This window comes from Coenobita brevimanus, chromosome 1 (genome assembly GCF_032717465.1).
Source record: "Coenobita brevimanus isolate Jiangsu-jjx chromosome 1, ASM3271746v2, whole genome shotgun sequence".
Classification (NCBI taxonomy): Eukaryota; Metazoa; Arthropoda; class Malacostraca; order Decapoda; family Coenobitidae; genus Coenobita; species Coenobita brevimanus.
The window spans coordinates 42,960,609-42,983,510 of record NC_136954.1 but is presented as its reverse complement, the minus strand read 5'-3'; the positions used below and the strand labels follow the sequence as shown (position 1 = coordinate 42,983,510).

At 42.8% G+C, this 22,902-nt stretch overlaps 1 protein-coding gene across 1 annotated transcript in view; it reads right to left on the bottom strand.

Annotated features, from left to right (window-relative positions):
* Positions 1 to 22,902, bottom strand: part of LOC145395488 (glutamate receptor 1-like) — a 690,806-nt gene that overhangs the window by 532,986 nt on the left and 134,918 nt on the right. Inside the window, exon 5 of the mRNA XM_080269120.1 lies at positions 21,974 to 22,103. Within this exon, the coding sequence (XP_080125246.1) occupies positions 21,974 to 22,103 (130 nt within the window). The remainder of the gene's footprint in view (positions 1 to 21,973; positions 22,104 to 22,902) is intronic.

Sequence of the window (22,902 nt, the reverse complement as noted above, 5' to 3'; positions counted from 1 at the left end):
CTATGTCTGTCTGTCTCTGTATCTTAGTCTGTCTACCTGTCTCTGTGTCTGTCTGTCTGCCTGTGCCTCTGTCTGTCTGTCTGTATCTACTGTATCTATCTATCTATCTATCTATCTATCTATCTATCTGTCTGTCTGTCACTATCTGTCTCTCTCTCCGTTACTATTTGCCTGTGTCTGTCACTATTTGTTTGTCTGTGTCTGTCACTATTTGTTTGTTTGTCTGTTTGTCTGTCTGTGTCTGTCACTATTTGTTTGATTGTCTGTCTGTCACTATTTGTCTGTTGTCTGTCTGTGCTTTTCAGAGTCCGCGTCTATATGTTAGTCTGTCTCCCCCCCCCTCTCTCTCTCTCTCTCTCTCTCTCTCTCTCTCTCTCTCTCTCTCTCTCTCTCCACACTTCCTCGCGTACCGTCGCCACTTTTCCCGCCACATGACTGATGGTGAAGCCCGCGCTAAGAAGTAATTCCCCAATAGGCAATAAATCCAGACGCCAGTGGGGAGGAAGGAGGGAGAGGTGGGGGAAGTGAGGGAGAGGTGGGGGAAGTGAGGGAGAGGCGGGGGAAGTGAGGGAGAGGCGGGGGAAGTGAGAGAGAGGTGGTGGAAGTGAGGGAGAGGTGGGGGAAGTGATGGAGAGGTGGGGGAAGTGAGGGAGAGGTGGGGGAAGTGAGGGAGAGGTGAGGGAAGTGATGAAGAGGTGAGAGATGTGAAGGAGAGGTGAGAGGTGAGGGAAGTGAGGGAGAGGTAAGGGAAGTGAGGGAGGGGTAGGTGGAGATGAAGATAGTGAGAGGTACGTGAATGAAAGGCAGGAAAACAAGGGCTAGTGCTGAGGAGTGGTATGTGGGGAGGTGAGGAAGCAGCAAGAGGGGAGAGGAAAGGAGAGGAGAGAAAAAGAGAAGGGGAAAGGAGGGTTTAGTAAGGAAGAGGAGAGGAGAGGAGACGAGGAGACGAGACGAGACGAGACGAAACGAGACGAGAAAAGAAAAGTAGGAAAAGAGAAAAGTGGAGCAGGAAACGAACGAGAATGGTGAAGTTGGAGGCGGACTGAGAAGAGAGAGGAGAGGAGAGGAAAGAAGTGGAATAGAAGAGAAAAGAAGGTGAGTAAAGGAGATGCAAAGAGAGGAGAGGTGAAAAGAGAAAGGAAAAGAAGAGTTGCTGGAGGTGAGGAAACCACAGAGAGGAGATGTAGGTATGGAAAAAGAAAGGATAGTGGATATAGGAAGGAAATAGGGACGTGAGATAGAGACATGCAGACAAGCGTGGTGGAGACAAATTAAGGTATGAATGAGAAGGAATGGACATGTCTAAAAGGCACTAAATATGAAAGGCGGCGGGATTTTGCTGGGAGACAGGCGTGAGGGGGGGGGGGGGAGTAGAGAAGTTAATAGTTATGAGATATTATTGGTAAAAGTAAGTACAAACAACATAGATAATGAAGAGAAACGAACAGGAGAGGTATGTGAAAGAGAAGTAGGTATGGAAAAACAAGAAAGGAGGAGAGGTAGACAAATGGCACGCGAGAGGAAGGAAGATAATTGGAAGGGATGTGGCAACTAAGTACAATTAAGAGGCACTAATCCCAACATAAATCCATTATCCTCGTTCGGGGGATGGGGAAGTGCAAGGACATATGCAATAACCAGGCAGTTAAGCTGTATCGGTGCCACCACATGAAGGCGTCCCAATCCAACACCATGAGTGTATGTAGAGGGGGTGGTGGTGTGTCGTGGGATGCGGGGTCGTTACTGAGGAGGGATAAAAACGAGTAAGGTTCTTTTGTCACGGCTGATTCTCATGAGGATGCGGCCATAGGAACAGAGATAGACCGAGAAAGTGTGTGTGTGTGTGTGTGTGTGTGTGTGTGTGTGTGTGTGTGTGTGTGTGTGTGTGTGTGTGTGTGTGTAATTCACCGGGGTCGGTGAATTACACACACACACACACACACACACTTTCTCGGTCTATCTGTGTGTGTGTGTGTGTGTGTGTGTGTGTGTGTGTGTGTGTGTGTGTGTGTGTGTGTGTGTGTGTGTGTGTGTGTGTGTGTGTGTGTGTGTGTGTGTGTGTGTGTGTGTGTGTGTGTGTGTGTGTGTGTGTGTGTGGATAAGATAAAAGATGTTAACCCTCCCGTGGTCGAGACAACTTTTGCATTTTATTCCAGCAAACGTCAGACGACTTTTCTCGGCTGGATGGGTCACAGGAGTCGAACTTCATAATGGTACCGTAAATCCTCACATTTACGGAACAACAGTGGTACTAAGACGGGCTAACGGCAGCTGGGTGAGTGATAGATGCCTGAGTGTGTTAACAGTGTGGTGATAAAGGAACGACTGATAAAGACACTGACTGACAGACTAAGAGTGACAGACTGATAAAGACACACTGATAGAGAGACTGATATAGAATGACTGATAAAAACTGACTGAAAGACTGATAAAGACATTGATAAAGACAGACGGATCAAGAAAGACGGATAAGGACATATTCAGAGTTGAACAGAAGTGGGCTTTTCAAAAATATTTACGAAAGATCCCCTGTCGTAACTCAGATGTGATATTGCTGGAAAAAAAAAAAAAATGAGGCGTCCTTCCTTGTCCCAGATTTTTTTTTTTTTTTTACCTCGTGCTAAGTTTGATTTTCTCAGTATGATCATCCTTCCTAATTGTTTTTTACTCTCATCAACAATAATCTACCCTAACCCAATCTAAATTAACTGATTAACTTAACTAACTTAACCCCATATTACCAAAACAAACCTAACCTATAAAGAATAACCCAACTGACTATCTAACTAACCTGAAAATGGCAAAAGAAACTTAACCTAACCTAGATTTTAATGGATTAAAAGTAAAAAAAAAAAAAATGGTAAATAAAATTGTAATTAGCCGCCTGGTGTTCCTACGCAAAGCATGTCTTACTTCGAGATGGAAATTATCGTGGGTTATGTATATTCTCTGCAGTAAGAGCAAAACAAAGAAAAGTGCTGAGGTTCCCCGTGTCCCTAGTTCTTCCTGCAAATACAAATTACAGTTACGATATGGCACCGACCGTGATTAGGTTTAACAATTTCTCTCCAGCCGTGTACAGTTGATTATGTAAAAAGAAAAAAAAAAACTATTGATACACATTTAGCGCAAAATAATCAAACACCGCGTCAAAAAAAAAAAAAAAAAAATCGGTGCACATTTAACAAAATAATTAAACACCATGTCAAAAAATACAGGCGTATATTTAGCACAAGATTATATAATACCGCGGGGAAAAAAAAAATCAATGCACATTTAGCGCGAAATTGTCTAACACCGTGGACACTTACAAAAAGCCCAATGATCATGCCCCTGGCTGGTAAACCTACTTTGATAAGACGCCATTCCTATCTTGGCTGCGACATTACCTGCTGGGTATAAGTATTACTGCACAGTCGGCATCAAGTCCTGTCGCCATCTCCAGTTTTCTCTCTATGGATTCCGAAAATAAGTGTGGGTAATGAGAAGCAACCGACACTGATGAACTTTTTTGGCCACAGATCATTGTCATCAGTGTTGCATGCAGTGGATTCACAAGACCATTTTCCGTAGTTCATGGAGAAAAAGCAGGACAGGTGACAGGACTTTTGATGCCGACTGTACATGCACATTCAGAAGAAAACATTAATCTTCTGGGGACATCGCAGGCAATACTGATCATTCTGGACACCTCTGGACCCTTTCTGCCCTATTTTTCCTCTCTTATTATCGACTATACGTGATGGTCTAAGACAGGTGTTCTTAAAGTGATTCCGGGTGTCGCTATGGGTTCTTGGGGGTATCCAGTGGCGCATCCTGGGAAAAACTGATCAATTTCGAATACAGTAACACTCACTGGCAACACGGAGATAAAAATGATTTGTATATGTTATTTTGTTGAAAACAAAAGTCCACAGATTTCAGCTGTTTCTTCATATTCTTTCTCGTTTCTCTTTTTACAGGAAACTGAAAGAGGAGGTAGTAACAATATCATAAAGGGAATATCAGGTTGACTTCGAGATGAACATGGGAGTATAACGGTCGAAAAGGTTTACGAACCACTGGTCTAAAGTTGGAATACCACCTAACCCTTTTCGATGGCGGTCTCTCTCTCTCTCTCTCTCTCTCTCTCTCTCTCTCTCTCTCTCTCTTCCCAAAACTTTGTTTAATGGCCAGTCGTTTGTACGTCCCTATGAATCATCCAGCAGTAGTCTGCCATAATACTAACACCCCAACATCCGTGGTACCTTCTTTCCATGTCCTTAGGGTTCAGATGGGAAGTGGACAGATATGGATGATGATGATGATGACTGATGATGATTGACGACGACGACGACGACGACGACGATGATGATGATGATGATGATGAGACATAAAGTGACGGACAGATAGTGACGACTACGACAACGACGACGACGAGGATGATAAAATTCTGTCATTAGGTATTTATATCCTTGTAATATCGAGTAATATATTTTCCAGCCTAGGCCAAAAATGTTTATGGCAAAGAGTGATGACAGGATCTGCAGGGAGAGTTAACACTGTCGACACACATCACTACTTCATTGCAACAACTGTTCAAGCTAACGCCAAACGATTTTACTCTTGTAAGAGTTAATATACAGGATTCACAGGGACTTGTTACCAGTATTTAACCTTTTCACGGTCGGAAGAACTCTTGTAGCCCATTCCAGGTAACGTCAGATGATATTATTCAGCTGAGAGGAGTCACAAGAATCAAAGAATGTTAGTAGTTTCCATCTTATTGACATTTGTATTTTTCTTTCTATAACCAAACGAATCTACTCTGCACAGAGAAGGTTTATCAGACTGGAATGATCATGAAAGTAGCACACGTTGAATAAGTCTGGCAGAAAAAATAAATGATAAAACTACGTCACTTGCTGAAGGGGGTAATTTCGACACAAAATAAATAATATACGAGAATATTAATGTGTATAATCTTAAATCAGCAAGCAGACAAACTGACCTGCGCTGCTTGGAGTAAAAAAGTTTTAAATTTTTCTTTTTACCTCATTTTTTCCGACGAACCTCATTAGCAGCTAACAGAGAAAACACATGGATATGACAGTTTGCCCCCCCCCCCCAAAAAAAAAAAAATCCTGACATGAAAGTTTGCAAAAGTTTAAAATGAAGATGACTAAATGTGGTTGTTGGGATGCATATGATTACCAACTGAACGATAATATGTTGAACGACTATTTTCTCTGGCCATTTACATATCGTGAGATGTTTAAAAATAGCTTGTAAAATTTCTGAAACATAACAGTCCTAAAAATGTCCCCGGTGCCAAAATTTGCGACGGTGGTGTTTGCCACAGTCAGCATGAGGGTTGCCACTGAAGTCGACGGGACGTGTTGAAAGGGTGTCAGAAATTGGCGGTGAATGTGTTGTGATGATCTGCGAGGCGGCCCAGAATATTAATGTCTCCCCTCTCCCTTCCCCTCCTCCCTCTCTCCCCCCCTCTCTCTCTCTCTCTCTCTCTCTCTCTCTCTCTCTCTCTCAGACTGACTGGCGAGGGCTTATTTATGGCGTTAATGGGATTTGGTTGGAAACGTGTTCTTTTGTGGAGGTCTGGGGTCAGGTGGGCGTTAATGGCGAATGTTAATGAGGCCAGCAAGCAAGCAGGTTGATGGAAAAGACAGATAGACAGATAGATGACAAACAGATACCAGAGATAGATGGATGCATAGATATACACATCCAGTACATCCATGTCTGCAGTGCAGGGTACACCTGATGGGCAACATGGTGGGGTCAACTTTTTCTTCTTCACCTTCAGTAAACAATATATCAACATAAAATACAGGCTGACAGTCAAAGCAGGCCAGATCTGGTGCTGTTGCAGAGTAAACAGTGCTCACCTTTACGACACCTCTTTTGACTGGCACCTCTTCAGACTTTTTTTGTTTTTTGTTTTTTTCACACTTTTGACGGTATATCTGAATTAGCGAAGGGGTTAATGATATCTAAGCACCCAGCAATGCTCCATTTTGCATAAAAGTGCTAAGAAAAACAAGAAAACGTTTCCTATTAAGGGGAAAAAAAAGGTACCATAGGTAAAACGCTCCTCACAAAACTTGTAAGCATATGGAGGAAATAGGCTTTAGAATACTTCGTCTTAGTTATATTGGTCTGAATAATTTCAGAGCAACTATATTCCTATCTAAATCACAACCATTCATTCATTCATTATCTAATTCTTTTATGTTCCACCAGGAGCGCAGGAACCCCAGGCTAGGCTATTCAGCCCTAATATTCAAGATGAGGGTGACCAACCTCACTCGTCCCTAAGTAGCACTATGAGAAACCACCTTTAGGATGTAACCTACAAATATCCTTGCAGACTCAACCAGGTTGGAGCGCCTTAACCCATTAAGCCACTTAGCGGCAGCTGGTTATATGGTTACTACGCAACGTAGCAACTGGCTTGCTAGTTTACGGGATCAGTCTGACTTGTCATTCGGTGTAGTCACCCGAACCACCACTACCTCCAGAGTTGATGGTGGGCTGCCCCATCTACTGTTTTAATGTTAATAATAAAATTAATAGTATCAATATTAACGTAAGAAGACAGGTAACTTTGAAAACATTCAAACCAACAAAAAGACGAAATATCCAAACGCTCATCTGGGTTAGAATGATTACTAGTTCTGTGAGGAAGCTATAAAAAAAAAAAATTACTCATGCCCTAGGAGTACAGTACATATAAACAATCAGAGAGGATTATAAAGATGGGTAGATAGATGGGACTATGAGAGAGAGAGAGAGAGAGAGAGAGAGAGAGAGAGAGAGAGAGAGAGGTGCAAGGTGTTGGATGGATTGAGAGATGGCATGGTGATGGAAAAAGCCTGCATTAGCTCTGCACACGAGGGAGGAAATGTGGTGTGGAGAAAGGCCAAGGGGTAGGGAAGGGTGCAAAGGGGGAAGGAAGCAGGGGTGGAGAGGGAGGGCGGTATAGAAAACTTTATATGCAACATTTCAACCTTTAACCCTGTCATGGTCTAAACGTTATTTATATTGTTCCAGCTTACATTTAAGACACTCTAGTATTTTTTTTTTACAGCTAACGGCAGGAGATATATTCAGGAAAGTGTGATTCAGAGGAGCCTGAATTTAGGCTCGAAGTCGAGATATATCATGGAGTGTGGTGTGCAATGGTGGAAAGGTTAGGGGTAAGTATTAAAGAAGCAAGGAAAGAGGGAGGGAGAAGACAAGGGAGAGAAAGGAGTGAGAAGGGGGGAATGACATAAGGGGCAAGAGAGGAAAAGCGTGAGGAGGGGAAAAAGGAAGAGGGGAGGGAGAAGGTAAAAAATGAGGGAGGAAGATGGAGAGGGGCGAGAAAAAAGTCGGGGTAGGTGAAGGGATAGTCAAGAGATATGGAAGCCTTGTTGCTTAAAATCTTTTTAAAATGTCTGAAAATGGCGTGTGATAATAATGCACCATAACCAGCACCACTTGTCACCACTCTCTCTCTCTCTCTCTCTCTCTCTCTCTCTCTCTCTCAAAGCACACTTAAAACTGAGGTTTCTCGCTTAAGATTCCACTTTCCATCGTAATCACAAAAATGGTAGCGGAGACAGGATGGCTTTGATTATTCTATTGCTAAAGGAACTGATACGGTATCACTCTCTCTCTCTCTCTCTCTCTCTCTCTCTCTCTCTCTCTCTCTCACATACACACACACACACACACACACACACACACACACACGTGAACGAGTGTGTGTGTGTGTGTGTGTGTGTGTGTGTGTGTGTGTGTGTGTGTGTGTGTGTGTGTGTGTGTGTGTGTGTGTGTGTGTGTGTGTGTGTGTGTGGCGACAGATGAGTGTTTGAGCGTGTGTGTATGTGAGCAATTCTTACATCAGGGACGAATAAAGGTCAATCGATCAATCATTTCCTGTGGCACCCCACGGGATGCATGGGGCCTCTCCACCAATATTTGTCTCTGCATCTTTTTTACAATACACCGCTCCAGTCCGAGAATGTCTTTATAAAAGTTTTATCTGGACTATTAGACTCCGTTTAAGAAACAGATAAAAAAATAATAAAATGGCGGCGCAGCTGCCGGGGTCGGATGCCGCCGACCGTTTATAAGAGATCTTCAGACTGGAGGTCCTTCTTACACTATATGAAATCGCCAGAAATTAGCAAGAACAAGTGAATGAAGTACTGTAATGCAATACAAAATCCCCTACCGGATGATAACCATGCATTTTTTTTTTTTTTTATGCGAGGAAGAAGGAACCAAAGGCCATGAGCCCGCAGTTACAGTTCCCTCCAAGAGAAAAACAAAATACAATAGAGAGCCAAATTCAAGATGTGTACTGTGTACACAATCTGGGTATGATACCTATATATATGTACAGTCATCAGCACAAATTCGCTGCATGCCTGCTCGTGTGATGTGGGTCGTTTTGTCGGGCACCAGTGTATGGGAACTAGTTGCCACAGAGGCTTTTATACGCCTTAAAAATATGTTCGTAAGAATTAGTACTATAAATCGCCCAGAATGAAATAGTCTTTACATCTGATTAGCATAAAAATGTGCGAAAGACGACAGAAAAATGTCGAATGATGAAACGTCCGCTCTCCCCCCCGTACTCCCCCACCGGATGATCCTCCCCAGCCTACCTCTCACCACATCTCACCCCCTGCTCTCCTTAATTCTTCTCCACTCCCCTCCATCCTTACCCTGCCTACCTCATTATTTTTTATTCACTGCACTAACCTACGTAATTAATCGCACTTTTCTCTATTTCTCGTCAATTCCTGTAACTTTTTTGTTTCCCTACATTCGTGAGATTCTTGCCATGCCAGTCTTTTCTCTCACTCCTTACTCCAAACATGATGCATAAGTTCGAAACATTAGTGGTTCTGATACTGCTTCATGAATTAGTGAACAGTATGAGGAGAATGGGAACATCTTCCTAGAGAAGAGAGAGGGCGAGAAGTAGGAGGTATGGGCACAAATATTTTAATTACGCCTACTGAAATAATAGCCACCGACTGCCAGGCTCACTCAAACAAACACCAGTAGGGAATACATCACAAGAACGAGGCATCAATGCTCCTATATCTCCTGGCTGCTGATAGTGACAAAGGGTGGAGAAAAGAAAGACAATTGGAATAAAAGAAGTAGGAAGGAGACGGGGAGGGTGAGAATCGGACCCGAACAGGAAGGGATATTGATAATTAGCCGTGGATATAGTTGGCAGTACTCCGAGCAACTGGCAATAGGGCAGACTGGGTTTAGTAAACAGTCGAGAGAGAATTGCGATGCGCCAGTGGAGTTAGTGCCGTGGATAAGCGAATGAAGGTAGAGAGGGTGAGGAGAGGAGTCAGTGGAGAGGCAAGAAAGTGAGTGGGGGTAGGAGGGAGAGGGAGGGGTAGGGGGGGACATCAGGAGGAGTAATGGGGAGAGAGGGGAAGGGGGCTTAGACACGGTTATAATGAGGAATACCGGAATATTACGCTCATTCGTCATTCCATAACATTCTTGTCAGCTCTTGCACTTTTTTATACTAATCAAATACGGTATACAGAATATTGTACTCTAAGCAGTCACTAATACCACTTCTTAGAACCACGTTTTAAAGTATGTAAAAGTCTATGTGGCAACTAGTCCCCTTACATTGTTGCCAGACAAAAGGGCTCACACCACACGAGTAGACTTGCAGCGAATTTATGCTGACGACTGTACGGCTGTTAAGTAAGACAGCACCTGACCTTGTTTGAGCCCCAAGTGTGACCCTGACCTTGGGAGTAGATGACTGGTTGTTGTGCGCGACACACCGTAACGGTATGGGGAACAATAGTGTGAAGTTATATCAAACTCTGTCCATGCATGTGGAAGTTACAAAGCGGACACGAATGTAGGTATGGCTGTTATGTATGACAGCACCCGACCTTGTTTCAGCCCCAAGTGTGACTTTGACCTTGGGAGTAGATGGCTGGTTGTTGCCCGCGACACACCGTCATGGTATGGGGAACAACTATGTGAAGTTATATCAAAATCTGTCTATGCATGTAGAAGTTACAAAGCGGACACCAAATAGCGGACAGACTGACGGACGTACTGACAGAACCGCGCAAACCAATAGTCCCCGACCGGTTTGACCGGAAGAGGACTCATAAAATGAGACATCCTCACGGGAAAACGGTTAATTCTTAACACGACGTGATGCCACTCTTTAGAGTGAATAAAATCGTCTGGGGTAGTAAGTATGAAATAACATACTTAAATTAAAGGGTAGGCTACAGCAGTGACCTACACAAAGGGCCTAAACTACGGGAACAGTTGTCTGCCACTTCGGAGAATCATTAGATATTCACGAATGAACTAAGTCTCAAATTATTTTCAAAAAGTTACCACACTATCAGTATATATTTTCGTTCAATAATTATTTATACCGTATTACAATATGACCTGAGAAGGATGCTGCGGAGGAAAAAATGCACTGCTCCGTAGGTGTCAAAGGTAATGTAAACAACGCCATAATAAACACGAACCAGACATAGCACTGCCTACGTCAATCACGTATACCGTATATACGTTAGGAATATGAGAAAAACAAAATCTAATGACCACATTTAGAATTCAAATAACCAAAATTCGCCGAAAATGCACATTTTATCATATTTTATCATTCTTCCGTTGCTATGATATTATATAGGCTACTTCATTTAATACGTATGAATGTAGGCACGAAAACATGCAGGTATGCACACATGTATATACACATATACTACGTATGTGTGTATGCTTGTACGTATACACAGTTTAAAATAAAGGCAGATATATATATAGATACTGTACATATTATTCTGACTAACAAACACGACAGTGACGTACTTTTCATTGTTATTGCTATTTCCAGGTGACTTTCCTGGGCTCAGGAGGGCCACCTAGCAATGAAGAGGTAAATGAAGGCTATTTTCAATTACAGTTCGAAAAGCCTCTACTGAACATAATAAAATTGTCTAATGATATATTAACGAAATGAAAAGGACATCATCGCAGTAAATAAGTCAGATGTTCCACAAGACTCACCCCAAGATGGCCGGATTGCTTAATGCCTGCACAGGTAATCCCCGCACATAACTTCTCCACATAAAATTCATTCGTCTCGTATGTCTGTAGTTACCTGCACTAGCATAATAATCTTGGCAAGACCCACTGGAGTCCAACTGGGTAATGTCTGACCAAAACAGGCTGCATTTTGTGAAGAGAGAGAGACACTCACACACGCCATCACAGTTTCAACTCCAGTGACGCACTGCGAGGAGGGGAGGGCAAGGAATCGTGGGTAACCACACCACAGTTAAACAGTACAACATTCTATTTTATTGCAGACATGTGCGAAGGATCAATGTATTATTAACAACGCAACAGTAAAAACGACCTATGAAACAATCTTGGAAATATATGGTAAATACTAGATAAATGCGAGTTGATCGGTCTGAAGTGGCGAGAGAGGGCTCGGAGATGACGAGAGGAAGACTCGGAGACGAAACGCGAGTTAGCAAATGCGCGTTTCTATACGTAATTTTCGTTTACAAAAGTTATACGACGTTTCATCCATTAGCAGCACTAAAATGATACAGAGAATCTATGATGTGTACATTAATTTTGGAATTATAAGACAAACAAAATAAAAGCGAGAAGCCGAGACTCTCAGCTGTCTCGTTAAGGCGGAGAGAAGTGGCGGGATGCAAGAAATCAAACTTGTTTAAACTCTGACATTCCTTTGCAATAATGTGGCTATACAAAGACTCATGATATCACAAACAGCAACAACATTACACACACAACCTACTATGTGTGTATTTGCCGTGGAAATGTGTGATGATGAAGAAATAAATGGAAAATATAAGGCTGTGACTGAGAAGATTCGGTGCTTCGGATCCACCAATCACAGCGCTCTCTGGCCCCGTCATCGCCAACCCACAACCACTACCACTTGCATTCATCCCTCTCTCTCTCTCTCTCTCTCTCTCTCTCTCTCTCTCTCTCTCTCTCGTACGCCTGCCCTCTAATATTTCTTGTATTCATTCATGCTCTCTCTCTCTCTCTCTCTCTCTCTCTCTCTCTCTCTCTCTCTCTCTCTCTCTCTCTTACGGGACACACTAATTTCTCAACATTTTATCATCGTAGGGAAATATTCAGGCCTTTCCATCCAGTGACGTATTTTTAAGTTTATTTTCCTGTTACCAAACCATTACATTAAAGTAAGGGGAGACTTTTCCACCTCGAAGGAATAAATACTGTCTTCATTAACCCCTTAGACCATACAAAAAATCGTTGATGAAAATTGTTTGGAGGAAGAGAGAATTAAAAAAACACATCAATAAAATAAAATCGTTGAATAAATTTGAGGAGTTAGCATGAAGAAAGAAAATAAGCCACCGAATTCAAAGCGTTAAGCACAACAATTAATTTCAGTATATTGTAGTATCCAGTTAGGAACATATCTAACCCCTTCCATATGAGATCCTGGAACTAAATGCAATAGTATGATTATAAAAATAAAAAAAATAATTCAAACGCTTTCTCCACAAGGTAAATACATATGACTGGCGGAGTTATGAATAAAGAAGTAATTGTTATCGTTTATGCCAAAAATTAAATAAAATAATCTACCGCACGCAAAAAATATAGAAAATAATCAATTCAAAAAATAAAAATATATTATTTATGTGGTAGAGATTAAAATGAAAAATATTTTGTTTTTCTAAAACCTAATTATGACTGGTTCCAGGAAGAATTAATAAATGTAGGACGAATTAGTAAAAAAAAAAAAAAATCACGTTTCCAAAATCTAAAAATATTCATCTGACAGTGGCACGAATCAAAAAGAAAAATAAGTTACTCTAATGAAGGGGTAATGAAGACTTTAACCCCCTTAAGGTGATGGCAAGGTAGATATAACCGTCTGACTGGAATGTCAATGAAATGCAATGGAGATCACTGTATTATATGTGTTAAAGGAGACCGTCCAGCTACTTCACTGCCAGAGCTGTGTCCTAAGCATAATAAGATCATTTAGAGGTTGCCAGATCCCCTAAGACTGTTATTCTCCCCAACACTCTTCTTTCCTCTCTCCCTATTTTTCTCTGCAGCCCTCCCCATCTTTTTGTACGTCCCTTTCTACACCTCTCTTTTTCTCCCCACCCCTCTCTTCTTCCTCCCTTCCCCATCCCTCTCTACTACCCTCCCCACACCTCTCTACCTCCCTTTCCACAATTCTCTCCTCCACCCACCCCAATCCCTCTACTTCTCTACCTCCTTTCTTTTCCATATCCCTCTGTACTCTCCTCCCTACCTCTTCTCTCCTCTTTCTCCCCTCTTCTCCTTTCTTCCACCCACCCCCACCCCTCTTTACTTCCCTCCCTCCTCTCTTTCCTCCTTATCCCACCTTTCCCTCCCTACTTCTCCCCCCCATCCTCCCCTCTCCCGCATCCGTCCTCACCCCTCTCTGACTTCGTCTCTCCAACCCTTCCTTCCCTCTCACCTCTCTCTCCTACTTCACCGCTTCCCTCACCTACCTTCTCTTCCTCCTCCTTCTCTCATTTCTATATCTCCCCTTCTCCCAGTCCCATCCTCATTCCCATCCACCCCCACTCCTCTCCCTCATCCACACCCATCCCATCCTCCAACCCATGAACGTAATCTATACTATTTTCACCTTCGCTTGGTCAAGAATTTCATTCTTTTGTAGGTTATTTCACGTACCAGTGGCTTAGATAATGCTACCGCTCTACGTTCTTTCCATAGCACCTCGTGATTAGTATCGCATTCTGGCGTTAATCTATTGTTAAAATTCAGCATTCGACTGGGAGGGAGAATTTTAGACCAAGTTAAATTAAAAAGAGTGTATTGGTGAACTGCGGGCGTACGCAAACCTACTCCCTCTGACACACACACACACACACACACACACACACACACACAGCGTTGGTTCATAAATAGGACACACACACTCTGCTCCAATTGTAAGGAATTCCGTTCATGTCTTCTGCAAGTTCCGACGATGGCTTCTCACACGATTTAGTCTTACTATCCCTCCGCCTTTACAAGGCGGAGCGATAACGTTTTTGCCCGCCTCTGTGTGTGTGTGTGTGTGTGTGTGTGTGTGTGTGTGTGTGTGTGTGTGTGTGTGTGTGTGTGTGTGTGTGTGTGTGTGTGTGTGTGTGTGTGTGTGTGTGTGTGTGTGTCTGTTCCCATTATATCTCATGAAAGGCTTGAGCTATCACCATGAAACCTTCAGAGTATCAAGATATGGCCAAATTCTTTGCCGAGTTCGAAAATGGGCACTCGGGGTCAAGGTCAAAGTCACCAAAATGGTTGCCAAAGGTCAACTAGCCCGCCTTTAGCACCATTATATCTCATGAACAGCTTGAGCTATCACCATGAAACCTTCAGGGTATCAAGATATGGCCAAAATCTTGGACGAGTTGGAAAATGGGCACTAGGGGTCAAGGCCAAGGTCACCAAAATGACTGCCAAATGTCAACTAGTTTTTATCTCACCATTACATCCCATGAACGGCTTGAGCTATCAACATAAAACCTTCAGGGTATCAAGACATGGTGTAAATCTTGGACTTGGCCAACAGCATATTCTGGCGGGCGATTAGCATTCGGCTCCCGAATGCTTTTCTTTCATTTATTTATATATGTAGCTTATTGCTGGAGAAAGCCTTCACTTGGTGACATAGATGTAACCGGAAGGCCACGCAGTCTGGTTGTACACAGGTTCCTCAGTTCCCTCCCTATCCTCTGAAAGGAAGAAGGTGGAGTGCAGGAGATGGGCAACTTCAGCCTGCAGTCCACCGAGCTCACATCCAGATCAGCCTGAGGCAACAGTAATAACAGCGATATATAGAATCTGAGGCAGAAGCAAGGAATGGGAGACAGTGGAAGAGATAGGGACTGAGAGGGAGAGGAAGAGAGGGCTAAGGCATGTGAATGGCTGGTAGTGGGAATGTCATCAAGGGAATGGTGAAACAGTTAATAGTTAATGAACACATTTAGTAAATATACAAGGAGAGAGAGAGAGAGAGAGAGAGAGAGAGAGAGAGAGAGAGAGAGAGAGAGAGAGAGAGACAGACAGACAGACAGACAGACAGACAGACAGAGACAGAGACAGAGACAGACAGACAGACAGACAGACAGAGCATGAGTGGGGGAAGGAAAGGAGTAGATAACTGGAGGGCGAGAGAAAAGCAGAATAAAGAGATGATAAAAGGAATATATGGGAGAAAAATTATGTGAATAAAAAAGAGGAAGATAGTTGTTCGAAAAAGAAAAAAACAAGAAAAATAGGCAAGAATGGAAGAAAAAAAAAACAATGAAGAGAAGCATCAGTAAAAAAGCAAGACAAAAAGTGTCTGCATAAAAGTAACATATCATACTGTAGAAAAAAGGGAGGGGAGGGTGGGACGGAGGGCGAGGGCAGACGGAGGGAGAGGAGAGTCGGAGGGGGAGGGGGAAGTGCTATTGTCCATTGGCCTGGATTGATATCTTTCCCTCGGACTCTACTTGGAGGGGAGGTTATGGCTTTATTCTCTCTCTCTCTCTCTCTCTCTCTCTCTCACACACACACACACACACACACACACACACACACACACACACACACAATACTGCTCCAGACACAAATACCCGCTTCTGGCCACAATGCGAGCCATTTCTATACATATACAGTATATATTTCTGGAGTGCCCTGGGATCAGTGGCAGAGCATCATTTGGGGCTGGAATCCTGGAGCGGGATGGGAGAGGGAGGCTTGGAGATGCTGGAGATAGGTTGGAGATGAGGGAGAAACGGGAAAAAATGGGAGGAATGAACAGGTGAAAAATAAAATGAAGAAAAAGAGGGAATGAAAGATAAAGAAAGTGAGTTATAAGGTGTTAACAAGGAAAAAGGAATGAAAGGAGAAAAGTACTGGGAAGAAGGGAATGAAAATAAAAAAAAGGAAAAATCGAGGAAGTGAGAAAAAGAGAAAAGATGAAGTAAAGAGGGAAGTGAGGTTTGGAGGTGGAGATGAGGCAGGAGATAGAGAGAGAAAGGAAGGAGGAATGAAATGAGAAAGGGAAAGAAAAAGAAGGAAGAAAAGGAGGATGGGGAAGGAATGAACAGGAAGGAAGAGCAGGAGGAAGATAGGTGTGACACTGTACGAAGAAAATGAATTATATGAGAAGAGACAAAATTAAGGGGAGAAAGGTAGGGCAGGGAAATGGAGGAATGGGAAAAGAGATAATGAGAGAGAAAAGATTATAGAAATGGAGACTAGCGCTCTGAGAGAGAGAGAGAGAGAGAGAGAGAGAGAGAGAGAGAGAGATATATTTTGTGACTGACTGTACACCTGACTGGAATGGAAAAGTGTACATGATCAAATGACTGGAAAAAAGCAGGTTGGGTATTAGTGATGGAAACTGACCTGGTGTCGAGGATTGGTGACCAATCATGTATGTCTAAAAACTGGCTTCGTAAAGGGCATATGGCTGAGGAATTTGGTAAAGAGGTATATGGCTTACGTGATGGCATACGACACTTGGTGACTTAAGTTTAGATAAAGTGAGCCTCGTGGGCAAACTGATGAGGGATTAATTATCGGAATTTGAAGACGGACGGTGCTGGATTGGAAAACATATTAGTGAAGGGAATGGTATAAGAGTGAAGACAATTTGGATCTGCTGGCTAACTGGAGTTGAAGCAGAAAGGGTTAATGGTGAGGAATTTGCTGACTGTACCTGAATTATTGCAGAACGGATGGAATTAATTTAGTAGATATTAAAATAAAGTTTGGATAAGAACTGATAATAGAGCCAGGAGGCAAAATGTAACCATTACACAATTGTGTCTACTTGAAACTAGAGTATGACAATCACTCCTCCCTGACTCATCGTATAACCATCAATGGACAAAGAAACACCAAGCCTTCCTCGTGTTAGAAATATTACTCAGCAGTGGAAAATGAGAAGCTATCTATCTATCTATCTATATACCTAGGCTGCTTCCCCCAAGGAAAGGGAGGTAGCCGAGACAGGACGACACACTCCCCATTTACTCATCCATTCAAACACATTCATTCGCATCTTAGCCCCAAAGGGGAGAACGGACAGATCCTCACCGCACCAAACAGCACAAGGGTCAACTGCGCAATGCAATCAGTGACATCCACAGCAGGGCCCGACAGCAGAACTGGTTTACCCCTGCCACATCATACCCTTACCTGCACCTGACCTGACTAGCTGATCAGATCAAATGCGGGAGAATATCCCTCAGTGCTGCGTCATCACTTATTCATTCACAATTTCTCTCCATTTATTTCTGTCACGCACAGCCACTCTTCCTTGTTCAACAGACATCGCTCTCGCATCCAGCGCTCTCTTCACACTGTCCATCCATCCTATTCGTGGTCTTCCTCTCAGCCTTACACCCCTCACATCAGATCTAGTTATCTTTTTCACCAATCGCTCATTATCCATTCTCTCCATATGCCCAAACCATCGCAACACCCTCTGCTCAACTCTACCAGCCGTCTCCCGAACAACTCCAGTTCTCCTTCCCACTTCATCATTTCGCACTCGATCCATAGGCGTCACTCCACACATACTCCTCAGACACCTCATCTCCATTACATTCAAACTTTTCCTCTCTGCTACACCCACATTCCATGTTTCAGCCCCATATAACGCAGTCGGTACCACAACACCCTCATACAGCCTTCTCTTTACATCCATTCTAAGCGAACAACATCTAAACACTTTTTTCATTCCTCCCAGCACCTTTCCTACTTCATTTATTCTAAACTTCACTTCTGCATCTATTCTTCCATCCACAGCAATATGTGACCCTAGATATTTAAAACACTCTACCTCCTCAAGCAACTCGCCATTCAAAACTATATTCATCCCCCTACCATCTATCAACCTCATACACTTCATCACTTTACTCTTATTCTCATTTACTTTCAATTTCCTCCTTTCACACACCCTTCCAAACTCCTCTACCAACTGTCTCAATCCCTCCTCTGAATCAGCCACCAGTGCAGTATCGTCTGCAAACAACAGCTGCTTCAGATTCCACTCTCCACCATCAACATTCACCAGACTCAGACCTCCACCTAAAACTCTCGCATTCACCTCCCTTACAACACCATCCATGTAAATATTAAACAACCAAGGCGACATCACACATCCCTGTCGCAGCCCCACTCTCACGGGAAACCAATCACCCACAGCATTTCCCACTCTTACACATGCTCTACTATTTACATGAAAACTTTTCACCCCTTTCAGTAACCTACCATCAAGTCCATACAATCTTAAAGCAGTCCACAAAGCCTCCCTATCAATTCTATCATACGCTTTCTCTAAATCCATGAATGCCCAAAACACATCCTTGCCTTTCGCTAAATACTTTTCTCACACTTGTCTCACAGCAAACACCTGATCCACGCATCCCCTATCTCTCCTAAAGGCACACTGCTCCTCACCAATCACTCCCTCTGTACCCTCTCTAACTCTCATAATTAACACTCTACCATACACCTTACATACAACACTCAACAGACTTAGACCCCTAAAGCTAGTACATTCATACTTATCACCCTTGCCTTTATACAACGGGACCACACAGGCACTTGCCCAGTAAATTGGCACCATACCTTTCACAAAGCACACATTCAACAATCTTACTAACCAGTCAACAACAGTCACTCCACCACCCTTCAGGCATTCCACAGCACACCCATCCATACCTGCAGCTTTCCCTGTTTTCATCTCCTTTACTGCCTTCTCCACTTTCTCCTTCGTGATCAAAGAATCATTCAACTCTCCCAACACATTTATTCCTTGCACCCTCCATCCGTCACAATCTCAGCCACCCTTTCCTCCTCTACATTTAACAATCTTTCAAAATACTCTGCCCATCTCTTCCTTACTGCATCCATCTCAGTTAACATCCTTCCATCCTCTGCTTTTACTCCTTCTTCCTTCCCAGACTCTCCCTTTCGCACTCTTTTCACCTCCTTCCAAAACATTTTCTTATTCTGTTGAAAATTCTCTGTCAGCCGCCTACCCCACCTGTCATCTGCTGCCACTTTAGCATCATGCACAGCCCTTCTCGCCCTATTCCTCTTTTCCTTATACCTTTCATATGACATTTCATCCTTCCTCTGCAGCCACACTTCATATGCACGTCTCTTCTCAGCCACAGCCATACTTACTTCCTCGCACCACCATTCACTTCCTTTTCTTACACCACCACCCACACGTCTCACACCACACACCTCTTCTGCATGCCCCACCACAGCACTCTTAAACAACTGCCATTCCTCCTCCAAACTGCCATTTTCCCGATCTTTCACTGCGTTCCACTCATCTTTCAATTTCTCCTGATACTCAATCTTTTTTTCTCTTTTATCCAACTCACTCACTTTCAAAACCTCCCTGCCACACCTAACCCTCCTAGCTCTCACCCATCTCTTACCTACTCTTAACTTTCCCTCCACCAGGTAGTGGTCAGACATACCTCCACCCTCCCCTCTAAGAACTTTTACATCCAACAATCTTCCTATTACATTCCTAGACACAACCACATAGTCCATCAAAGCTCTGTCAACAACCCTTCCACCCTCCTGTCTCACCCATGTATAATTATAAATATCTTCCTTCTCAAACAGCGTATTTCCAATCACCATCTCTCGCTCAACACACATCGCTATCATTCGTTCCCCATTTTCATTTCTTCCATGCACACCATGCATACCCACTACACCTTCAACTGCTACAATTCCCACTCTAGCATTCAGACCTCCCATCATTACCACATTCACATTCGCTCCAAAACTCTGTAGACACTCATCAACATCATTCCAGAAAGACTCCCTCTATTCTTCATTCCTTTTACTACCAGGCCCATATGCACTCACTAATACCCGCTGAAACGGTAAAATATCTGACAGAAGAACACAGCAACCCCCCGTTCATCTTAGGAATGTTAGCCAGAGAAGGAAAATGAGAACTATAAGAAGTGATATATAAGACAGTGGAACAAAACAACCTTTTGCACCCTGAGAATATTGGCCACCAATGGAAAATAAGAAGGAAAGGTGACTTACTGGGCCAAGAATCATACCAAGCCACGCTCAGCTTAGAAATATTAACTAGCACAAGACGGCGAGGCAAAAGATGTAAACATAATATTATGCAGAAAAACATACCAAGACACTGTCATTTCATGAATGTCAGTCAGTAAAAGAAAGTCATAAGTACAGGAAGAGAAATAATCAAACTTTTGCCTCGGACTGTAGGTAAACTGAAGAATGGTAACGAACTGGACTGGGTGAGTAATTACTGTTTAGGATAAGTGGACTTCGTGAAGCAAGTGGTGAGGAATATGATAACTGGGATTTAATAATTGATGGAAGCTGCAGTCGAGAACAGAAGTGTGTAATAATATTAATCATTATCATCATCATTATCATCTAATAATAACAATAATAATAATAATAATAATAATAACCAAAGGGGCACTCACTGGAGCGCATCTCTCCGACAAGGGCAACGTAATTTCCAAACCACTCTTCATAATGGGTCAGGTTTTCTCATCAGTGACTAGGGCTTCGCGTCTGAATCTAGGATCTGTAATACGATCCGGCCCGGTCGCAAAAGTTAATCGATTGTTCCCTGTGACATGGGCTATTAAATTTGGTCCAAATCTCTCTTTTTGGTTTTTGAGTAATCCTGCTAAAAGACAAGCAAACAAGCAGGTGAAAACGTAATCTTCTTGTCGGAGAGATGATAATAATAATAATAATAATAATAATAATAATAATAATAACAACAATAAACTTTATTCGAGAGATGGCAGCCTTCTCGGTGAACTTGTAGTGCAAGTTGAAGGAACTCGTAAAATTCTCTCTCTCTCTCTCTCTCTCTCTCTCTCTCTGTTAAGTGTGTGTGTGTGTGTGTGTGTGTGTGTGTGTGTGTGTGTGTGTGTGTGTGTGTGTGTGTGTGTGTGTGTGTGTGTGTGTGTGTGATAGTAAAGCTATAGTATACAATTTGAAATCTGCTTGTGTTAAGAGAGAGAGAGAGAGAAAGTAAATGTGCCTCTCTCTTCTCTGACGTGGAAATAATGAAGCAAGGAGACTAAGCTGGGGAGAGGGGAGACGTGGCTGCGAGAGAGAAAAGATACCGATGAGAACGAAAAAGGAAAAATAATAATACCGGAGAGAGAGAGAGAGAGAGAGAGAGAGAGAGAGAGATCATCAGCATCAAGAAAAGTGCCTGGAGAGAAATGAACAATAAAAAATATATAAATAAAATAGCGGTTGACTTACTAAAGAAAGCAATGATAAAAGGCAAGAGCAGTAACTCGCGTAGGAGTCTTACTGGTAAATGATGAAGGAGTAAAGTTAAACCATTCAGTAGAAAACCAGAGAGACAGCAGATAAAACAGGAGGCTGAAAGATAAATGCATTAAAAGATAGAAGCACAGACCGTCGTGGGAGTAGCACAAGTAAATATTGAAATAGCAATAGTAAAATAATTCAGTAGGCATGCAGTAAAAGGAGGAACAGCGGAAGAAAACGTGAGGATGGAAGAGGTCACTATTAAAAGAAAAGGAAAAAAAAGGCATGCTTACTGACCGTCGTGTGAGGCGTAGTGATAAATTTTGAAGCTGCAGTAGTAAAATAATTCAGTAGGCAACCAGTAGCTGGAGAAAACAGCAGAAAAAAAAAACGGGAGGCTGGTAGAGGTAACTATGATAAAAGAATAAAAAAGGCAGACTCACTGACCGTCGTGTGAGTCGTAGAGGTAAATTTTGAAGGAACAGTAGTAAAATAATTTAGCAGGCAACCTATAGCGGGAGGAAACAGTAGAAGAAAACGGGATGCAGGGAGAGGTAACTAAGGTAAAAAAGAAGACGTGTTCACTGACCGTCATGGGAGTCGTAGAGGTAAATGATGTGATCCCAGCGGTAGTGGTGGATGAGGTCAATGATGGCCTGGTGGTACTCGGGTCTCATTGTGGTGGCGTAGTCCATCAGACCAGAAGACGGGTTCGGTACCTGTACGCCAGAAAGACGGTGATGTATATTCTGTCAGTTGTATACCGCATTTACTGTTGCTCTCACATATATGATTTTTGTCTCAAATATCTGTCTATGTATATCTATCTGTCTGGCTATATCTATCTATCTGTCTATCTATCTACCTACCTATCAATATTTTTTTATCTCACTCTGGTACCTGAGGGAAACTGGATGAATAAGTTGATATCCCCCCCCTCTCTCTCTCTCTCTCTCTCTCTCTCTCTCTCTCTCTCTCTCTCTCTCTCTCTCTCACACACACAGACACACACACACACACACACACACACACACATTCCTCCATTACCAAAGAGGTTCACATTTTCTTTTTACACCATCTCTTTGAAAACTCCAGCAGAAAAAAGGATGCTGCATTAAGGAATATCTTCGTATACAGTTGAGTCTCTACAAGCCGCTATGCGAGTGTCATTTAGGCTTCCTTGTTGCTTCCAGACCTTTTTACTTGTTTGTTTCCGAGTAGTGAAGGACTTTGGGATGTAATTTAGGTGGTAGTACGTCATCGTTAACCAAATACAGTACACAGCGTTACTGTATGTATATCACCCACAACACTGTCTTGTATAGTGTATTTCTATTACCTATCTGTCTGTAGCCAGACGTCATAATCCCGTAAAGGGTGACCGTTTGTCGATTGAGTTAGTTGTTTTACGTGGATCGCCACAAACCCTCCACCAAGCCACTTGCTGACACGTAAGAAACAAGTATAGGTTGGTTATATGGTTACCATCCAGCGGTGTAAATGGTTTCCTAACTCACC